Raw genomic sequence first — 18,704 nt, 5'->3', positions numbered from 1 at the left:
TATGAATAAGTCATTGATTGTGCAAAATTCGATCATTCTCTCTCCAGCTCCATTTCTGTCACCGAGTCCATGTTTTCCAACTACTGAATCTTCTTCTTTGTTCCCAACTTTTGCATTCCAGTCACCCATTATTATCAATGCATCTTGATTGCATGTTCGATCAATATCTGATTGTAAAAGTTGGTAAAAATCTTCTATATCCTCTGTCAAAATAGTTTTTAAATTATAAAATAACATTACACTTGCTGATTTTTAACTTTTTTGTTTCTTACCAATATGCTATATTTTAGGTTAAAAAATAATGCCAATGTATACCTAGGTCATTAAAATAAAACAAAACTGACTCATCATCAATGTCACAGTGTTCGGCTTCACAGCAACCACGAGTTACTTCTGCACAGCAAGTGGACTCACCAGGGTTACACAACCCTTACTCTACCTCTTCTTAGAGATAGCAAACACTGATTCTCTGATCTGACCTGGGAAATGAGATTATTCATGCCCATGATCTAGGAAGAATGGTGGAGCATAAAACTCAGTTCACAAGAATAAATTATAAACTGATACATGGATAGGTGACTCACTTTGTAGGAAGTTGCACTGCTAACCAAAAGGCCTCACTTCAATCACAGTTCAAATCCACCAGCAGCTCCATGAGGGGAAAAAAAACGGGCAATTCTCCTTCTGTGTAATTTAGAGTCTTAAAAAAACCAAATAGATGAAACCCAAAGTGCAATCATGGCCTAATGAAGTTTCCAACTATGTATTAACATTGAGAAATGAGAGCTTTAATCAGGGCAGGCTTTCTTTGAAGTTACGTTTGACCCTCAGATAAAAGCAAAATGAAGGAGGAGGTGAATTAACCTGAAAGATTATTCCATACACATGAAGGCAGGACAGTCCTTGGGCTGAACAGCTGGTAAGGTAAAATTTCCCTTAGCAGTTTAGGTCCCAGCCTGACCACAAAGAGAACACTGTCTTGAATGAGGGAGGAGTCCTTTTTGGGGGAGAAATGAGTATACATTGAGTCTACTTTCATATCAGATAGTACTCCCAAGTAATTCAGCTGCAAACTATTTCTCTTACAATATGCAAGAGGTTTTCTTTTTCAGCTCTCAATTCTAAATGGTAACACAGTGGAACATGAGGAGATGGGGTAGTGGGGAAAGTGAACGACAATAGATTGTTTGTTTTGAGTATTTTTAAAGTTAAGAAGCAACTTTTTAAAATTGTAATTTTAATGAAAGTTTACAGAAAGGGTGTATTTTCTTTCATTCCTTTTCCTCCCTCTTTTCCTCGCCCCCAATTCACTTTGTAATGCACGTCTTGTTCCAGATTGTCGATTTTCATACACACAATGTCTAGTCATCAATTCACCATAGATAGTCCTTCCCTTCTCTCATTTTCCGTTCTTTCCTTGCTTTCCCTCTCCCCATGACAGTAATATTTTTATAACAATGGTCCTATGCCGTATTTGTACTTTTGTGACTGAGATATTTCACTCAAAATAATGTCTCCAGAGTCATCCACGCTGTGTAGTGTTTTATAAGTTCATGGTTTTTCAGTGCTGCATAATATTCCATTGTGTGGCTGTACCACAGTTTTTCCTACTCATTTTGTTGACAGACACTTGAGCTGCTTCCATCTCTTTATTGTTATGAATAATGCTGCCATAAACATAGATGTACATACATCTGTATTTGTCACAGCTCTGGTTTCTTTAGGGTATATTCCCAGTAGTAGGATGGCTGGGTCAAGTGATATTTCTAACATTTTAACAAAGCACAAGACAACCTTCCATAATGGTTGTACCATTTTACATTCCCACCATCAGTGAATGAGAGTTCTAATCTCTCCATATTCTCACCAGCATTTTTGTTTGCTGCTCTGTTGAACTCTGCTATTGTTGCTGGGGTGAGGTGATACTCCATAGTTGCTATGATTTGCATCTCTCTAGGAACTGGAGATTTTGAATATTTCTTCATATGTTTGTTTGCCATCTAAATTCCTTCTTGATTAAGTGTCTATTCATGTGTTGTGCCCATTTCACGATTAGGCTGTTTGCCTTTTCCTAGTTGAGATGCTGGAGTAAATTTTAGGTGTGAGTCCCTTATCAGATGGGTCAAATGCCAAATATTCCCTCCCCCTCTGTTCCCGCTGAGGGCTTCCTTTTTTACCATGTTGGATAAATATTTTTAATGTGTGTAAGGATTTGATTTTTAGAGGGTGTCTGTTTTATCCTCTCCTTGTTATAGTTTTTTCATTATGCCTGGAAGTCTATTCATGTCATATCTGCTGGAGGGTCAGCTATGAGTCGTATGTGACTCAGTGGCACCTAACAACAACAGTTGGTCCCTAGTTTTTCTCTGATGAACATTACAGTTTTTGGTTTTACCACTAAGACATAGATTTGATTTTTAAATTTGGCACAATTATCTAAGACACTGATGAGGTAGTGTATTTTGTGAGAGACATCAGCTATCACCAAATGAGATATCTGTCATCCTAAATGAATTTTGTGAAGACAGAAAGGAGTTTGGGGGAAGAGCTTGACTAGGAGAGTCAAGTGAGACCTAAGTGCTTGAAGAGGGCATGTTGTTGTTGTTACATGCCACTGAGTCATAGCTGACCCTCTCACAGGTTTTCAGAGGCTGGTAATCACAAGGGAAGAGAGTGCTCATCTTCCTCTGTCGGAGCAGCTGGTAGATTTGAACCAACTGCTTGGAGCTGGCGGTGCAACTTCTTACCCACTAGGCCACCAGAGCTCCCTTGTACAGGGGATGCATATATGTAAAGCAAGCTTATCTGTTCTCAAAATTCCAGAAAAATCTCAGGGTTAGTATGAGACATATGGCTGTAACCAAAACCGATGCTTCTGTCCTCATTCCATGCATCTGACTGCCCCGTCCTATCCAGAAGCAGCCTATGGACTATCTATCACAATGGATTCACCAGCAGGGCCTGGATGAAATAGGGCCTGGGAGTTAAAATAGAGGCACTACTAGGCTGTCTGCCTTTGGGAAAGTGAGGCTCCATTTTCCTGGCTACTGGGAGCTGATGTGGGCAGCAAAAAAATTGGAGAGATCCTCTTCCTTCTGAGAAACAGTGGTAAGAGTGGAAGATCGATGGTTTAGAGTCTCCACATTGGAAAAGATGGCTCACCTCTCCCTCGCCCTGCACTAAAGGCCGTCTGTTAAGGGAGGGCCAGGGGAAGGAAATGTACACAAGTACAAATGCCATCCTAATAGTCTACTTACACAGCACAAAGCAGTGTCTGTGTAGTCATTACAGTGTAAATACCGAGAGTGATTTAACCCCAAATGTGACATACTGGTGATTACATGGATAATGTGGAGCTGGAGGGAAGGGAATGGGGAGTACATGAGAATTTTATGTCCCTTTTATATCTCTCTGTATTAGTCAGTAGAGAATTTGTAATTGCTAGACTAAGAGATAGCAGTTCAAACATATTTATACATAAGGAAGCAAATAGCAGAAGAAACAACTTTCAAAAAATGAAAGCATTTATTGCTATTTAGGGTTAATGGCCAGAGGACTGCTGTGTTTGATCTCACAAAGTACTGTTAAACTAGTGACTTCATTAAGACAAATGACTCTCTGATATAGAAGTCAGGTCAAGGCTTTCTCCTTTAACAGTGTGGTGCTTATTATTGTTGTTGTGTACCATTGGATAGGAACTGACCCAGAGCTGACCCTCCAGTGGGTTTTCAGAGGCAGTAAATCACATGGGAAGAAATTGCACATCCTTGGAGGAACTGGTGAATTTGAGCTGCATGCTTTTGGGATGGCAACATAGCTTCTTAACCACTAAGTCACCAGGGCTCTGTCATGAGGTACTTAATTGTACATTAAATAGCATCAACAGCCATTCCTTTATTGTAAAAATATGTTGTTGTTATTGTTCTTCTTGTTGTCGTTATGTGCCATCGAGTCGCTTGCGACTCATAGCGACCCTATGTACAACAGCCCTAAACTCTGCTCTGTCCTGTGCCAATCTCAGTGCCTCTGACACACCCATCCCGATTACCCCAGTCACTGAATCAATCCATCTCATAGAGGGTCTTCCCCTCCTGCGCTGTCCCTCCACCCTCCCAAGCACGATGTCCCTCTCCAAGGACCAGTCCCTCTTTACAACATGTCCAAAGTATGTCAGACGAAGCCTCAGAATCCTTGCCTCCAAGCACCATCCTGGTTTAACCCTCTCTAGGATGAATCTGTTTGTTTCCCTAGCAGTCCATGGTACATTCAATACTCTTCTCCAGCAACCACAGCTCAAAGGCATCAATACTTCTTTTATGCTCCCTAGTCATTGTCCAACTCTTTGATGCATAGCAAGTGATTGCAAAGACCCTGGCTGTAAAAATATAGCATTTGCCGATTTAATCTTTTTCATGTATACAACTTAGTGATATAAATTATACTCATCATAATCATGTGGCATAACCATTACTTATTATCAATGCCAAATTTCCCACTACGTGACCAGAGCGGCTGGCCTGTAATGGACACTATATTTGTTAAGTGAATACTTACCCTTAAAAGGGGAGGGGTTAGCATTATTATTATTTTTGTGTTTTTCTTAAGAAGCCATTTCTACTAGAATTGTTGTTGGGTACCATTGAGTCGGAACCAAGCCATAGCTGACTCTCCAGTGTATTTTCAAAGGCAGTTAATCTCATGGCAAGAGATTGTCCATCCTTCTCCCTTGGAGCAGCTGGTGGATTCAAACCATGTGTCTTTGAGATTGCAGCAGAGCTTCTTACCACAAGGCCACTAGAGTTCTCTACTAGAATCAGTTGTTTTTTATTAATCGATACTTAACTGATACTATTAACTTCATTTCCTTGAGTTGATCCAAACTCATTATGATCCTATAGGACAGAGGCCAGCTGCCTCATAGAACTTCTCACAGCTGTGATCTTTATGGAAGCAGAGAGCCACCTCTTTCTCCTACAAAGCATCTGTTGTTACCTCTGACTTTTCAGTTTACATTAGAGACCTTCAACCACTGTGCCACCATCTAATGTTATGTTTTATTTACTTACTACTTAAATATCCAAAATTCCTATATCCTTCTACTGGGCATTTTGTAATCTCTGAAATTTTTCTTTGTATGTAAATTGATTTTTTTATTTACACTGTTATCGTTAAGCATAGAATTCAGAAAGAGCAACTTGTTCACTGGAAGGTTGGTGGTTTGATTCCATCAGCCACTGCTTGAGAGAATAATATGGTTGGTGAGATTAAACCACCAACCTTCCAGTTTACAATCCCTGTGGAGATATGTTATTGTTGTTGTTATGTGCTGTCGAGTCAAAACCAACTGGCCCTGAAGCAGGTTTTCAAAGGCTGAAAAGCGCATGTGAGTAAAAGATTGGCCATCTTTCTCCTACAGAGCAGATGAAGGAATCGAACTGCCTGCTCTTGGATTGGCAGTGGAGATCTTTACCCACTAGACCACCAGCACCCCTTTTGGAAGATACACAGTCTTGTAAATGCTATGGGGAAAGTTCTGTAGTCTTCTGTAGAGTCATGATAGGACAGAATTGACTGACCAGTTTAGGAGGTTTGGGGAGTAATTGAATATATTTACACCTGTAATCTCCATATTTGCTTCCTCTCTAGATCTGAAATTGCTCAGCTCAGTCAAGAAAAAAGATACACAGATGACAAACTAGAAAAGTTACAGAGAAGAAATGATGAGTTGGAAGAACAGTGTATCCAGCATGGGAAAGTGCACGACATAATGAAGCAAAGGTAATAAAGAGTTAATAAACAACTGATTTGTATTGTGTTAAAGGTGTTTGGTTCATCAAAAGATGAACACAGAATATCCCGGTTTTTGTCTTCTGTAGTCATGCTTCCTTCGCTGAGGTTGTTCTTATTACGCAGAGAGGAAGGCCACACTTTACTGTTCTACACAGACATGGAATTAAGTTGAATATACGAGATTGTAAGAGAACCGTCTACTTTAAAGGTATAACACAAAATGAAGCAAAAATGCAGACTCATTGTTGATTCCAACTCATGGAGACTTTCCAGGGGGTTAGGAGGCTGTGAGTCTTGACAGGGAACTCTGGTGGCCTAGTGGTAAGGAGCTGAGCTGTGCTGTTAACCCAAAGGCACTTGGTTCAAATCTGCCATCTGCCCCATGGGGAAAAGATGGGCAGCCTCCTTGCATGTGATTCACAGCCTCTGAAAACCCACTGTGAGTTGGTTCTGACTTGATGCTACATAACAACAACAGCAAATTTTAATGGAAAGCCAAAAACGCTCACTGTCTTCAAGTCAGAACCAACTCTTAGCAGACAGACCCCCCCCATTGGGTTTCCAAGCTGTAAATTCCCCAAGAGGAGACTGTCTGTCTTTCTTGCAAGGAGTCGCCTGTGGATTCAGACCACCATGGATTCAGACCACCAGAGCATCTCAGTCTGTGGGTGCAGTATAACTTCCTCCAGGCGAGACTGTCAGAGTTCTGCATGGAGGACTGTCCGTATTTCCTTAGAAGAACCGCTGGTGGATTTGAACCCCCGAGATTGTGTGGCCTTTGGGTCAACAGCTAACTCATCACAGACTGTTGCATCAGAGTTTATTTAAGGTCTGTGTTGTTAAGATTGTAATATGGTTAAATTCTTAAACCTTTGTTCTAGAAATAAGATTTTTGTCTGCTTTCTGTAAGATAAAGGGGTAAAACATCGTATTAGAGATTGTACTCACCATGTTACCCTTTACTTCTTTCTCATGTTGTTACTTCGAGCTGGTCATTTACTTCTCCGAGTTTTGACTTTTGTACCCATTTATGTTGTTGTTGTTGAGTACCATTGAGTCAGAACTGACCATAGCTGACTGTCCAGTGAGTTTTCAGAGGCAGTTAATCACACAAGAGGAGATGGCCCATCCTTCTCACATGGAGCAGATGGTGGATTTGAATGTGTGCCTTTGGGATTGCAGTGCAGCTGCTTACCACTAGGCCACCAAAGTTCTCGATCTATATACTGGAGGAACAATCTCTACTTTGTAGTTAGAGATCAATTTCAGTTGGCTTGCTCACTCATTGCTGTCCAATTAGAAACTGACTCATAGCTGATCGGACAGAAAGTTTTCAGAGGATGTAAATCGCACAAGAGAAGACTGCCCATCAGCCTATTGCAGTGCAGCTGGTGCATTCGAACCACTTGCCTCTGGGTTAGCAGTGCAAGTCCATGCCACGAAGTCCATGCCACGAAGTCCATGCCACGCAGACAAATGTAAAGGACCTGACTCAGAATAACCCCCGAAGCCGATTAATGATTACAGAAAAAGACGATATAAACAATAAACTCTAAAGAATACCATCATGTTTAAAAGGAAGATGAGACCAGCAATTGACACTGAGCTAATGTTGTACTGGAAATAAGTGGAAGAGGGAGGAGCATGATATCACGTGTGCCGAGAGACGGGGCTGCTTCCAGGAGGAGGACGTGGTCAGCCAGATGTTTCTGGGATGAACACTCATGGAAATAATCTCAGTAGAAGAGTGGGTGCAGCGACCAGGTTAGAGTGGAATTACAAGTTAATGTGGATTTTTTTAAAAATGAGATATACTACCTTTAGACTTTTCTTGGAGTTTGGCTATAAGGAAAGTATGAAAGACAGAGACAAACAGTAGACCAGGTGATGGTGGAGGTGTGTATATATGGTAGATGGTTGGGGGCAGAAATTGGAGTAAATATTAGTATATTGAATGCTAATTATAATGACCCCATGAAGTTTATTTCCCAACTCAATCCTTTGTCATTGAGTTAGAATCAACTCATAACTGACTTCTGTTGGGTTTTCTGACACAATATTTATCACACGGGAGATTGCCCATTTTTCTTCTGCAGAGCAGCTGGTAGATTTGAACTGCTTGCCTTTGTGTTGGCAGCACAACTCCTTACCCATTAGGCCACCAGCACTCTTTAAATTTTCTAGGTAGTGCTTTGGAAATCCCTATGGTCCATTCACAAAGGTAGTCCAGGAAATTAATTTTGTTAAAGATAATACTGGCATTTTTTTTCACTTCTATTTTAAAATAGTGAATACTTCTGGTTTAAAAAGCAATTTATATGAACTTTCTTAGTAAACTAGTGTAAAATAAAAATTTTCCTTAAAAAAAACTCGATAGGCACCACAACAAGATAAAGGAAAACAATCCAATTGAAAAATGGGCAAAGGATATAAACAGACACTTCACCGAAGAAGACATTCAGATGGCCAACAAGCACATGAAGAAATATTCAATATCCCTAGCTCTAAGAGAGATGCAAATCAAAACAACTATGAGATATCATCTGACCCAGTAATAATAGCAAAATTCAACAGAGCAGCAAACAACAAATGTTGGCGAGGTTGTGAAGAAACTGGAACTCTTATTTACTCTTGGTGGGAGTGTAAAATGTTGCAACCACTATAGAAGGCATTATGGTACTTTCTCAAAAAGTTGGAAATAGAAATACCATTTGACCCAGCAGTTGCACTACTAGCAATATACCCTAAAGAAACCAGAACTGCCACCCAATATGTACACCCATGTTTATTGCTGCATTGTTCACCATAACAAGGAGACAAAAAGAGCCCAGGTGCCCATAAACAAGCGAATGGATAGAGAGGCTATCAATGGAATACTCTACAGCACTGAAAAACAAGGAACTCATGAAATATTATACAAAATGGGTGACCCTTGGAGGACATTATGCTGAGTGAAATATCTCAGTCACAAAAGGACAAATACTGCATGGTGCCACTATTATAAAACAGGACTGACATTGGGGTTGGGGGGAAACTGAGAAAAGAGGGGAAATATCATGTACACTGCATTGAAACAGATGAGGAATAGAACTGCTTAAAAGGAAAAAAATGATAGGAATAAAGAAATGTGTAAAACACAATGTCTACAAATTTTGTTTGAAAACCAATTAAAAAATTTAGAATCTAGTAAAAATACTACAAAAAGGTGGGGGGGGGAAGTGGGTACTTAGTCATCTGTTCTGCATTGGATAGCACAGCAGCCTGGGAACCCTCAGTCACCTGGGTCAGTGGAGACCCCTGAGGGCTGGCTGTGCTCCGGAGCAGTAGCCCCTATGCCAGTGGTCAGTGACCAAGCAGTCCTGGGTGTTCCTCAGTTAGACAGTTCTTTCGTAGTATCACTTAAATTCTATTCAACATATCATTGTCAAACCACTGGCAGAATCCTAAATTAATGAAGAGAATTTAGAACTGTTGATAAACTAAGATTGTTCATTCTTAGAGCAATCCTTAATGAGTCAGTCTGTTGCGTTATTCAAAAATCAATGTTAAAAATAACTGTAGTGATGGTTTTTCTCTAATGTCATATCCACTTTTGAGGAATTTTCTCCATTCCCTGATTTCAGAGGAATGTTTCAAGCTTGGAGTCTTTCATTTTATAATTTAAAATGAAATCTGAAAACTGTCAAAAGATTAGTTGAATTAGACATTCTAAAAACAAATATAGGAAGTTCTGGCACAGAGTCATAGAGAGTCGCATTACTAACCCGCAGGTCATGCAGGTAGTGTCTAATCCACCAGCTGCTCACAGGAAAGCCGGGCAATCTCATGTGATATATGGCCTGCAGAAACCCTGTGAGGGTGAGCTGTGAATGGATTCCATCTCGACGTCCCTGGGTAAATGAGTCACAGCAGAAAGAGTGTGTGCTGACGAGGGCAGGTCAGTGAATACAGTGCTGCTGAAACTGTGTTGAGGCTGGAATTCATTTACTGTATTCAGGGCAGTAGTGATTGATAGTGAAGTTGTGGCACTCAAAATAGACCGGAGATACAAGATAGGGTCTACTCATCATTCTCCTGTGGTCACAACATCCTGCCATGATTTGGCTGGTGAAGGTAATGGGAGAGGGCAGGCCGAAGCGACAGTGACACCACGTGTCCATCCCTGGGAGTCCCAGAGAGGCCCCAGAGGCCATGTGAAGGATCATCCCTGCTTCTGTAAGGACTAACCCACCAAGCAAGGAAGGAGTTATTGTTCTAGATGTCTTTAAAAATCTCTTTTCTGCTTTGTTTGTTTTTGTAAGCCCAGAGACTGCTTTTAAATTTAGATTTGAGGTGTAGAGTGAACAAACTCCTCCTTTCTCTGAGGAAATTTCTTGAGTTGATCATCCTTCTTTCAGAAGCACAATCAAAATACAGACCCAAACTGTCCACAATCTAAGACCAAACCAAAGACACACGTCTTTCCAATCTTATCGGCAGTTTTAAAGCCCAGTAAGTCAGGGTTTTAAATTACAGAGATTTTGTTTTTACAAATCAAAACAATTTGCTATAGCTGCTAATTTACTGTTCCCCTGGCTGTCTCCCTGACATGCAGAGGTCCTGCAATATTGTACAAGTGCCAGTATGTCACTGTTTGGAGGAGGGAGGTTTAGTTCTTCCTGCATTCTTCCAGGTGATTGTCCAAGGTCAAAGGTTTTCAGAGGCTGCTGTTCTTGCTTTTAACTATATATTGATATTACTATAATAACTTCATCACAATTAGTTTGTTGTGGATTGTTTCATCACCGTCTTGAGTGTGGTATTGCATACTTACATCAGTAGTGTGTAGGTTTTCAAATCTTCTATGGCTTGTAATTAGAAGCAAAGCATCTTTCTCTTCTGCTAATGCAGATGCTTGAATTACTCCCTCCCCTCCACACACACACCAATTTGCCATTCAGAGGCAATTTGATAATGTGCTGTTAATCTGTGCTATTTAACTTACATCATACGATTAAGAGAAAATGAACACAATTGCTGTTATTTCCGATTTGTATGTCATTATTTTATCATATAAACTTATATTCTTTTTTTATGGAGAAAATGGTGATTCCTATGTTGTTCATATTCAAAGAAGCTTATTGCAACGTGTTAATTTTGAATTTGTCTCTTTGTTACCGCCGGAGTTTTTCCCCTTAGGAGACCATGGAATGTGTGGACTAAGGAGGGTACATCCCCCAAGAGAACTAAAGACAAAAAAAAAAAAATCTCAAAAGTGTTGTGTAGATGAAAGGAAGCTTTGAAACTCAGAAATAACGGAGAAAAACTGCTCCTTTCCCCTCGAAATGATACCAATTAGGAGCCAATCAAGGCTAATAAGCAATCTCTTTAAAATTTAATTACTCTTAGATTTATTAATAAATCCCAATCAGAACTGGAAGCCACACTTAGATTCTACTTTATTAGGAGGATTTGAAGCCAGATTGCTTGCCTCCCAGGAGCAGCAGAGGCAGGTCACCCTGGGGGAGTCAGAGTGTCTCGTGGGAGTGAGTGCCAAGTTCTTTAAAAGCAACCTGAATGAGGTGGACCCTGTCATAACCGATCATCTGGGAGAAGGTGAATTGGGGAAGGGACCCACTAAAGCTAGTTAAAAAACAAAAGAGGCGTTTTGGTGTCATTCTCAGTTTTGCCTAGCACCCAGGGAAAGCTAAGACTCACGTCTTGGTCATATTCATTGTGTGCTTCTGATCTGCCACCTGTGTGCTAGGGATGTGTCATTGGACAATAAGTGGACACTCCTGCCCTTTTGAAATGTACTTGGTTTGCTATTTTCGGGCCATGCTGATAGATGTATGGAATCAGTCTTTGTCTTCTAGTAAGCTCAGGTGACGGAATAAGTGTTCTCATACAACATTGGGTTTCTGTGTGGTAAACTATATGGTTGGACAATGAATAAAGGATGACTGAGGAAGAATTGGGTAGTGGTGTTGGATGAGAGGACTGCATACCTCACGGACTGCCCAAAAAACCCGAACAAGTCTATCTTGGAAGAAGTACAACCGGGGTGCTCCTTAGCATATACTTTGAGCATATTCTCAGAAGGGACCTGTCCCCAGAGAAAGGCATCAAGCTGGGACAGGTAGAGGGTCCACAAAGGAGAACCTGAGCCTTAACGAGATACATTGACACAGTGTCTGTAGCAATGGGCTCTACTGTGTCTGAGAGGATGCAGTTGGCACAGGATATGGGAGGGTTCAACTCCATTGTTCTTAGGGTCACTATGAGTTGCAGTCAACTCAGCGGCACCCAAAAACAACAACAACAACAACAACAACAGTCTGTATGAAAGTAGATAGCCTGGTCTTTCTCAGGTGGAGAAACTTGTGGGTTTGAACTGCCAATCTTTCAGACAGAAGCTGCGTGTGTAATCACTGCACCACCAGGGCTCCTCGACAAATACTCATCAGGCTTCATTCTAGATTTTGGTAATGCAACAGGAACTCCAGGGGCCTGCATCTGGGAAGCTCATTTATTTACGTTATAAATTAAATTTCTAAACAGAAATGCCTTCTGAATTTTTAACAATTGATTTAATTGATCATTATTAGGCTATGTCTATGCTGTTGCGTTGGTGACTATGCACTGTCAATGCCAAAGTCATTGGTTCAAATCTACCAACTGTGCAGTTGGGGAGAAATAGACAGTCTCCTCCCATGAGTATTGCAGCCTCTGAGAAGCTACTGGAGGCTCAGCTATGAGTTCTGACTCGATAGCAATTAGTTGAGTTGTCAATTCAATGATGAAAGTTTTCAATGTGAGAAACAAATAAAATTCCAAGAAGGATAACATCTTTTTGTTGTGATTAAAACAATATTTTCATCATGATGAGTGTAACTTCGTCTGTTTGGCCTTTTGTTCAGAAACAGAAGAACATGGGTTGACAGGCATTAACTTCCATTCCTGCAGAGATGCTTCTACAGTTTTAAAAAATTAAAAGAAGAAGTAAAAGCATAGGTACTAGAAAATAACTGATGATTTTTTTAATAGCAAAAATTCTGAAAAATAATCTGTAACTCATTTTAATATTTTTGTAATGTTTATTATGATTGTTTTCTCTCTTGTTGAGGCTGAGGTCCCGATAATGTGAATATGCATCAGGTTGCCAATCAGAAGGTCAACATTTTCCATCCATTGTTGCAAGTCGGGACCAGTCCTTGGAAAGGGACGTCATGCTTGGGAGGGTGGAGGGGAGAGGACAGGAAAGAGATAGATTGATTCAGTCACTGGGGTAATGGGGATAGGTGTGATGGAGACAATAAGCTAGAACAGGGTTTAGAACTGTTGTACATATGGTCGCTGTGAGTCACAGGCGACTCAATGGCACATAACAGCAACAGTCACTCAGCAAAGGAATTCTTCATATCTATAATCCTTATTATGCTTATGCTGTGGTTAGGTGCTCGTAGCGACCCTATGAACAACAGATAGGAATGTTATCCTTTCTTGTGCCATCTTCATCATCTCTGGCAAACTTGAACCATTGCTGCAGTCACTATGTCAGTCTCTCTGGTTGAAGGTTTTCCTCTCATGATCACATGTTTTTTGATTTCTTGACTGGTGTCCACAGCAGCTATGATCCAGGATCACTGTGAGCCATAGTCAACCCAATGACATCTAACAACAACAACAACAAAGATAAATTTATATCTACATCTACAGCATCAAATTAATTCTTGAGATGGTCTTTAATTCAGGTGAGACAGGCTCAAGATTGTATCTTGTTTCTCCTGAACTTGTTTTGTTTTCTTCAGCTTCAGTGTTAACTTATATGTGAGTAATCAATGATCTGTTCCAGTGAGCATCTGGCCTTATTTTGACTGCTGTTATTGAGCTTCTCCTTTTTTTTCACAGATGTAGTCTGTCTGATTCCTGGGTAGCCCATCAGATGAGGTCCATGTGCGTAGGTACCATTTATGTTTGGTTGGCTTGTTGTTTTGTTTGTTTGTGGGTTTGTTTGGGTTTTTTTAAAAGATATTTACGATAGGGGACTCTGGTGGCCTAGTGGCAAGAAACTGCACTGCAATCCTGAAGGCATGCAGTTCGAGGCCACCAGCTGCTCTGTGGGAAAAGAATGGGCAATCTCCTCCTGTGCAATTAACTGCCTCTGATACCTGCTGGAGAGTCAGCTATTAACTGCCTCAGAAAACCGGCTGGAAGGTCAGCTATGGGTTGATTCCGACTCTATGGTACACAACAAAAACATTTGCAATGAATGATTCATTGAGTGTACAAAATTCTATCATTTGCTCTCTAGCCTCATTTCTGTCTTTAAGGCTGTATTTTCCAAATATCAGTCCTTTCTTTTGAACGTTTGCATTCCAGTTATTAATGCATCTTGGTTGTACGTACAATCAGTTTCAGACTGCAGAAGTTGTTTGTTGTTGTTAGGAGCTGTCAAGTTGCGTATGACTCAGCAACCCAATGAACAACTGATCTGAGCACTGTCCTGTCCCTGCTGTTCTCACAGTCTCAAACACTCTCGAGCCTATTGCCATAGTCATCATGCCAACCTACCTGGTTGAGGGTCTTCCTCTCTTTCACTGCCTCTCCACCTTCCCAAGTATGATGTCCCTCTCCAAGGAATAACCTCTCCCAGCAACATGCCCAAAGTTTGTGAGATGCAGTTTCATCATTGTTGCCGCCAAGGAATATCTGGCTGCACCTTCTCCAAGACATATCCATTTGCTCTTTTGACAGTCCATGGTCTATTCAGTACTCTTCTCCAGCACCACATCTCAAAGGCATAAATTCTTCTTCTGTCATCTTTATTTATTGTCCAGCTCTCAGATGCATAGTAAGTGCTTGAAAAGACCATAACCTGAGTCAAGTGCTGCTTAGTCCTCAAACTGACGTTATTGCTCCTCAATTATTGGGGAAGTCCCTGACTGCTGACTTTCCCAGTACAATGCGTCTCCTGATCTCCTGACTGCTGGTACCTTGGGAATTGGTGTGGATCCAGGTAAGACGATGTTGTTGACAGTCTTAGTCCTTTCTCCATCCATCGTGATGTTGCCTATTGGTCCAGTGGCGATGATTCTTGTTTTCTTGACATTGGTGTACAATTTATATTGAAGACCGCAGTGTTTAGCCTTCTGCAGCAAGTGCTTAAAGTCCTCAATTTCTTCATCTTTGAATTTAATGGTTGTTGCATATATTTGAGTAATAGTTGTATTAACAAGTCTTTGTTGTGTGCATATTAATAGTATCTTATCACTCACAACATTGTATTTCAGGATGGATCTCCAAATGTTCTTTTTTTTATATAATGAATACAACAGCATTCCTCTTAAATTTATCATTCTCAGCATAATAGACTGATTATTTGAATCAAAGTGGCAATAGCAGTCAAGATCAACTCACCAATGCCTAAGAAGTAAATGTCTTTATGCATTCTGTTCCATTTTTTACAACTTCCAATTTTCTTAGATTCATATTCCCTGTTCCAATTGCTAATTGATATTTGTAGCTGTTTCCTCTCATTTTTTAATGCCTTCCCTCCTGAGAGGTTCATCTTCCAGCACTATTTCCAACAATATTCCTCTATTAACCACTGAGTTCCAGAAAGTCTTTTCTTTCAGATGTTAAAGGCCAGTTCTGCTGCTTAGCCTTTCTCATTCTGGATGCTCTGCTGAAACCTGTCTCTACCATGGGTGACCCTGCTGGTATTTGAAATACCAGTGGCATAGCTTCTAGTATCATAGGAACACACAAGTCACCACAGTATAGCAAACTGACAAACAAGTGCTGTACATAAAAGAGCAAACGGTAAAACAAACAAGAATATGAGAAACAGACAGCAAGATGTCTGGTTGGGGATAGTGTATTCACCAGTCCCAAAGAAGACTGGAGTAAGGTGTCTAGTCACATCAGAGTTCTTGCTTGTGTGAGTGGTGGCTGTGGCCCCAGGATGTTAGCCACATGACAGGTAGCACCTCTTCCAGTCTCGGTATGTCAATGGGCAGTTCAGAGCCTAGGACAGAGCTACTGCTGCCTCAGAAGACTCCAGGCTAGTCTACCTGTCTGGATGGTGTCTCCGCCAGTCCAGGAAATGGGTGCAGGCAGTGTACCCAGTCAGAGCTGACTAGTAAAAGAGAAAGTCACTACTGATCTGAGATGCCAGGTGTGGCCAAGCATGACCATTATGTGTATCAGGTCAGGATATCCAGTATGAAAGAAGGACTTCTGTCAGAGAAGGTACCCCCACTAATCCTGCGTCCTATTGCAGGCCAGGTGTGGCACTACCCACCTAGTGAGTAGTGAGAAGGGGAATGCCACTCTCCTGGTGGGATATGGGTTGTACACAGCAGACAAGGATAGGAGATGGCACGTTTTCTACTGTTGAAGATACCACTGCTGCTACTGACGCCTTGCTGGGTTCCTATGCCACATGGATCACAGTCAAGATGACCACGCTATGCTGTTTATGGTTCTGAGTCTTGTATCTTTCCTTATTCAATGACATCATTCATTGCATTGGAAAGAGGACCCTACCAAAGTGCTAAAAGGCAATAATGGCAGTTTAAAGACAAAGGTAGGCCTAATACAAACCATGGTATTTTTCAGTTGCTTTCTATGCATCTGTAAGTGGGACAGTAAATAAAGATGACTGAAAAAGAATTGATGCCTTTGAATTTTGGTGTTGACAAAGCATACTGAATATCTGCAAGATGGATTGGCATAGTGACTTGCAATGGCCTCAAGCATAATGGAAATCATGAAGACAGCACAGGAGAGGGTTAAGTTTTCAACCTGTTCACAGGGTGAATATGAGTCATGGCTGACATAACACAATAGCATATCTATAGCTGTATTTCTAATATGAACATAGCTGCTGTTGTTAGGTGCCATCTAGTTGAGTACAATGGATGTCTATGTGTATACTGATCTAAGTCTATCAATCTATATATACAAAAAGAGAGAGTGAACACCAGACAGACAGGGAGACAGCGAGAAGAGCAGAAAACATTTCACTGAACTGTTCATAATGTTGTTGAGGCTAGCCATTCCCAGGCTAACAAATCCATGGGTCAGGCATAAGACTAGAGTTTTCTCCTGACACCTGCAGCTTCAGGACCTGCTGAAATCCAGTTGGTGATAGAAGCAGTAGGGTGCTGGCTCACAGGCTGCAGAGTCTGGCAAATTCCAAACCTGGCAAGTGCTACAGCAGGTCGCTGGCCCACATCCCAAGAACTTGAGGTCAGGTGATGAGAGCCAGATGCAGAATCTACAACAAGCAAAATGTTAGAGAACATTTTCAGAGTGAATATATATCATACACACAGTGTTTGAGGCAGGCCACACCTCTAAGGAGACGCCTTTCTGCAGATTGGCTGCTTGTAGCAGATCTCATCACAGAGCTGATTCCCCCTGTATTGCTCCATAATGGCCAAGGCTAGGGCAAGGTTCTGATCTGTTGTTCATAGGGTTGTCATAAGTTGCACTTGGCTCAAAGACACATAATAGAAGCAGAGAATAATGATCCTCCCAAGTTGACACACAGCCTTAGCTATAACACTCTATGTTTCTAGAATATTCACATTTGGGCATATTTTAGGCTCCTGTGTGATGAAATGCACACATTTTTAATACCCTGACTCCTATGGGAGAAAGATGGGCAGTCTCCTACTGTGCAGAATACAGCCTGTGAAAACCCAGTGGAAGGTCAGCTGTGAGTTGGTTCTGACTCAAGGGCATGTAACAACAACAAATAGTCAAGTGGGGGTCCCAAGATGTGATATTTTACTGACATCAGCTCTGGTATTTTACATTACCCTGACTCTGAGACTTCTTAATTTTAAAGCACAGAATCTTAAGTGAATACCTGTTGCTGTCCGGTGAGTCACGTTGTCTCTCACTCGTAGCCCCGTGCACCCTGTGTACAGTGGAATCAAAGCTGCCTGATCCCGCAGCATCGTCACAATCTCTGCTCTGCTTAAGCCTGTTGTGGCTGCCACTGCAACCATCCGTGTTATTGAGGGACTTCTTCTCTTTCGCTGACCTTCCACTTTTCCACACATGATCTTTCCCAAGAACTGACCCATCCTGATAACATGTCCCTGTTGTCAGAAATCTCTGGGTTCTTTGAAAAAAAAATAAAAATTCAAGAAGATATGATAAAGAACATACAGGCTTTGAACTATTTTCTCTTTGTGTGAGCCATCGCAGCACTTAGAAAAATAAATCACAGCTGTGGCAAATCATAATAATGTATTGCCTCTTCTGGACTTTGTCACAGAAAGAAATGCCTCCTACTTGGCTCAATTGTTTAGCATCACAGAAATTCATTCAGGAAATTTGATGAATAGGAAGAGAAATCAGTATTCGCTGGCCCAAATCTTCATTTCCATTCTGTCAGTAACATCTGTATGGTGCCTAAATTAATAGTCTCAGCTTTTCAGGACAGAAATAGTCCCTTTCAATATTGAGAGGATTTAAAAAAACATTGCCTTTCTCAATTCCTAAAATACCTCTATTTGATAGCAGTTGAAATAAATGCACAGGGTCTGTAACTGAGGTGTGCAGTTGGCTGTATAGTAAATGGTTTGTCATGTTCTACCCAGAGGTGATTTTTACACCTCTGTCAAGAGGGTTTTGAGAGAAAGATCTTAGAAGGCTACAATTAGGGACAGATGTGTACCAATACCACCACCATCACTGGTTACAGTTTAACTCTAAAAATGGGTAGCAAAAAAAGGCTGAGTTCTTCTTTTGCCCATTTTGGTTAAGTACGGAGATTAGTTAGGACCTCATAGATCCTGCCTTGTTGAAGGAAGTGTGTCAAGCAGTAACTGTATGGCACCCAGGTGTGGTGTAGGCTGCCACTGTTCAGGGAAGGCCCTTCCCTCAGACCTGCCAAGTCAAGGTGTGGTGTCTCT

At 41.1% G+C, this 18,704-nt stretch overlaps 1 protein-coding gene across 1 annotated transcript in view; it reads left to right on the top strand.

Moving 5' to 3' along the window:
• The window catches only part of SDCCAG8 (serologically defined colon cancer antigen 8), a 354,236-nt gene that overhangs the window by 274,342 nt on the left and 61,190 nt on the right, over positions 1-18,704 (top strand). The window contains exon 15 of the mRNA XM_006898076.1: positions 5,647-5,778. Within this exon, the coding sequence (XP_006898138.1) occupies positions 5,647-5,778 (132 nt within the window). The remainder of the gene's footprint in view (positions 1-5,646; positions 5,779-18,704) is intronic.

Source organism: Elephantulus edwardii, unplaced genomic scaffold (assembly GCF_000299155.1).
Source record: "Elephantulus edwardii isolate Elephantulus edwardi_28Jun2011 unplaced genomic scaffold, EleEdw1.0 scaffold00219, whole genome shotgun sequence".
Lineage (NCBI taxonomy): Eukaryota > Metazoa > Chordata > Mammalia > Macroscelidea > Macroscelididae > Elephantulus > Elephantulus edwardii.
The sequence above is the reverse complement of the archived record's forward strand: the minus strand, read 5'-3'. Positions and strand labels throughout refer to the sequence as shown.